Below are 2,323 nucleotides of genomic sequence, written 5' to 3' on the forward strand. Positions count from 1 at the left end.
ACCGACCGACGGACAGACCGACGGACCGCGGCGGCGGCCACCGCAGGCCGGAGGGAGACGCGCGCGGCGGGAGGGGACGCAAAGCCGCCGACAGCGCCATGGACGGCACGGACAACGCGACCCTGCTCTTCGCCCCGCTGCTGCCCGACAACTACAGCCTGGCGCCCAGCGCCGGCAGCGCGACCCCCGGCGCCGACCTGCCCCCCGCCCCCGCCTCCAGCGCCGGCCCCGGGCTCAGTCTCGGGCCGGGTCCGAGCATCGGCTTCAGCGCCGGCGCGCCCCCGACCCCGCAGCCGACCACCGGCAGCCTCGCGGGCGGCGCGGCGAGCCAGGGCCCCTCGGTCTTCCCGCGGGCCTGGGCCCACCCCGGGCCGGTGTTCTGGGACACGCCGCTGAACCACGGGCTGAACGTGCTCGTGGGCGCCGCCCTGTGCGTCACCATGCTGGGCCTGGGCTGCACCGTGGACGTGAACCGCTTCGGGGCGCACGTCCGCCGGCCCGTGGGCGCGCTGCTGGCCGCGCTCTGCCAGTTCGGCCTCCTGCCGCTGCTGGCCTTCCTGCTGGCGCTCGCCTGCAAGCTGGACGAGGTGGCCGCCGTGGCGGTGCTGCTGTGTGGCTGCTGTCCCGGCGGGAACCTCTCCAACCTCATGTCGCTGCTGGTGGACGGCGACATGAACCTCAGGTACGCGTGCGTCTGCCCCTGTGGCAGCTTCCTCGTCCCGGCCACCCGCGTTCACAGCCACGGGTTCGAGACAAGCAGAGGGGAAGGACAGGTGGTTGGCGTGAGGCGTGGAGGAGGGAAGCGGAGGGGTTGACGCCGGGTTTCGAAGGCAAGGCAGACCCCAAGAGGTTGCGCTGCCGGGGGACCGATCTGCCATCTAGACGGGGGCCCAGCTGCTCTCAGCATCCCCCCCAGTGTGGGCGACCCGCACAGGTCTCCAGCCCGGGGCAGACAAAGAGAAGGGGGAAGTCTGAAGTAGGACTGCAGGAAACGTAAAAGCAAAGCCGGGCTGTTGGCCCTATAGAGAAAGTCGTCTCGTGCGGAGGGCGGTGTGCTTGAGCTCAATCCAACCATAGCATTCAGCAGCCTTGCCACGTCTAACATCGCACCGGGCTTGGGAGGATTCAAAGCAAACGAAGAACACTCCTTGTCCTCAGAACCCATCAGACTCCATAGGCTTTATAAAGCCTGGGGCAGCAGTCCTGACATACTGATTTTTTTTCCTGCCTCGGGTTCATGGTTCCATTGGGTTTAGATGTGTTGCTGTCTTGTCATTCCCCACGATGAAGTTAGTTCTCCCCAGACTTCGGCCTGGGTGGCTTACTGTCTCCCCCATTCCCCTCTACGGGGGAAAGGTTGGCCGGCTCCTTGGCTCAAAGCCCATTCTGACTTCCGCTCATTCCCTTTTCTGCAGCATCATCATGACCATCTCTTCCACGCTTCTGGCCCTGGTCCTGATGCCCCTGTGCCTGTGGATCTACAGCCGGGCGTGGATCAACACCCCCCTCGTGCAGTTACTACCCCTGGGGGCTGTGACCCTGACTCTCTGCAGCACTCTCATCCCCATTGGGTTGGGGGTTGTTATTCGCTACAAATACAACCGGGTGGCTGACTACATCGTGAAGGTAAGGTCCCTCTTCCCTTTGCATACTAGCTTAGAGACTCCCTGGGCTCTGACCCACAGCCCAAGTGCTAGGAAGTCTGGGGAAGAGAGGAAAGGAAGAAAAGGACTTGGCAGTACTTGCACGGATAAACTTTAAGTTTATGCAACAAAGATCTTTTCCACCTTTTGGGATTCCTAGAATGAGAGCTTTAATTAAAACATACCTTACTGAAAACCAGTGTTGAGAGAAGTATCAGTATTCATTGAGAATAAACAGGTCATGGGGGCAGGGGGCAGAGGACAGTACACTTAAATAGCAACATATTTTCCACTCACTGTATATTACTAAAAATCAAAGCAAATTCAATGCAATTATTTTAATAGGATTTGTGCAGTATTTTAGAAATGCATTACTATAGTTTCAAAAGTGGAACTCTAATTCTGAGACACCCTATAGTAGGTTCCTTAATTAATTTTTAAAAAATAAGCTGACACTAATAAGACTAAAAGTAATTGAAAAGTTACATTGTAGCAATATAATAGCATACGCAAAAATATTGGCTTTAAAGCACAAAATTCAAAAAAAGCACAAAATAAAATTGGGTCCTGGATAAATAATGTAGATTATATTGCCCTTACTAAATTTGTGTTTCTTTTTCCTTCCCCATTGCAATATTTTATATGGTTTGTAAAGCTAGTGAAAGGATGAGGGATTTCTG

General features: G+C 56.4%; 1 protein-coding gene across 1 annotated transcript in view; it reads left to right on the forward strand.

The window, feature by feature from the left end:
- Nucleotides 1–9: 9 nt before the first annotated feature.
- The window catches only part of SLC10A4 (solute carrier family 10, member 4), a 5,561-nt gene continuing 3,247 nt past the window's right edge, over nt 10–2,323 (forward strand). Inside the window, exons 1-2 of the mRNA XM_012639925.1 lie at nt 10–682; nt 1,416–1,626. Coding sequence (XP_012495379.1) covers nt 99–682; nt 1,416–1,626 — 795 coding nt within the window. The 5' untranslated portion in view covers nt 10–98. The remainder of the gene's footprint in view (nt 683–1,415; nt 1,627–2,323) is intronic.

This window comes from Propithecus coquereli, unplaced genomic scaffold, assembly GCF_000956105.1.
Source record: "Propithecus coquereli isolate 6110/MARCELLA unplaced genomic scaffold, Pcoq_1.0 Scaffold143, whole genome shotgun sequence".
In the NCBI taxonomy this organism is placed as follows: domain Eukaryota; kingdom Metazoa; phylum Chordata; class Mammalia; order Primates; family Indriidae; genus Propithecus; species Propithecus coquereli.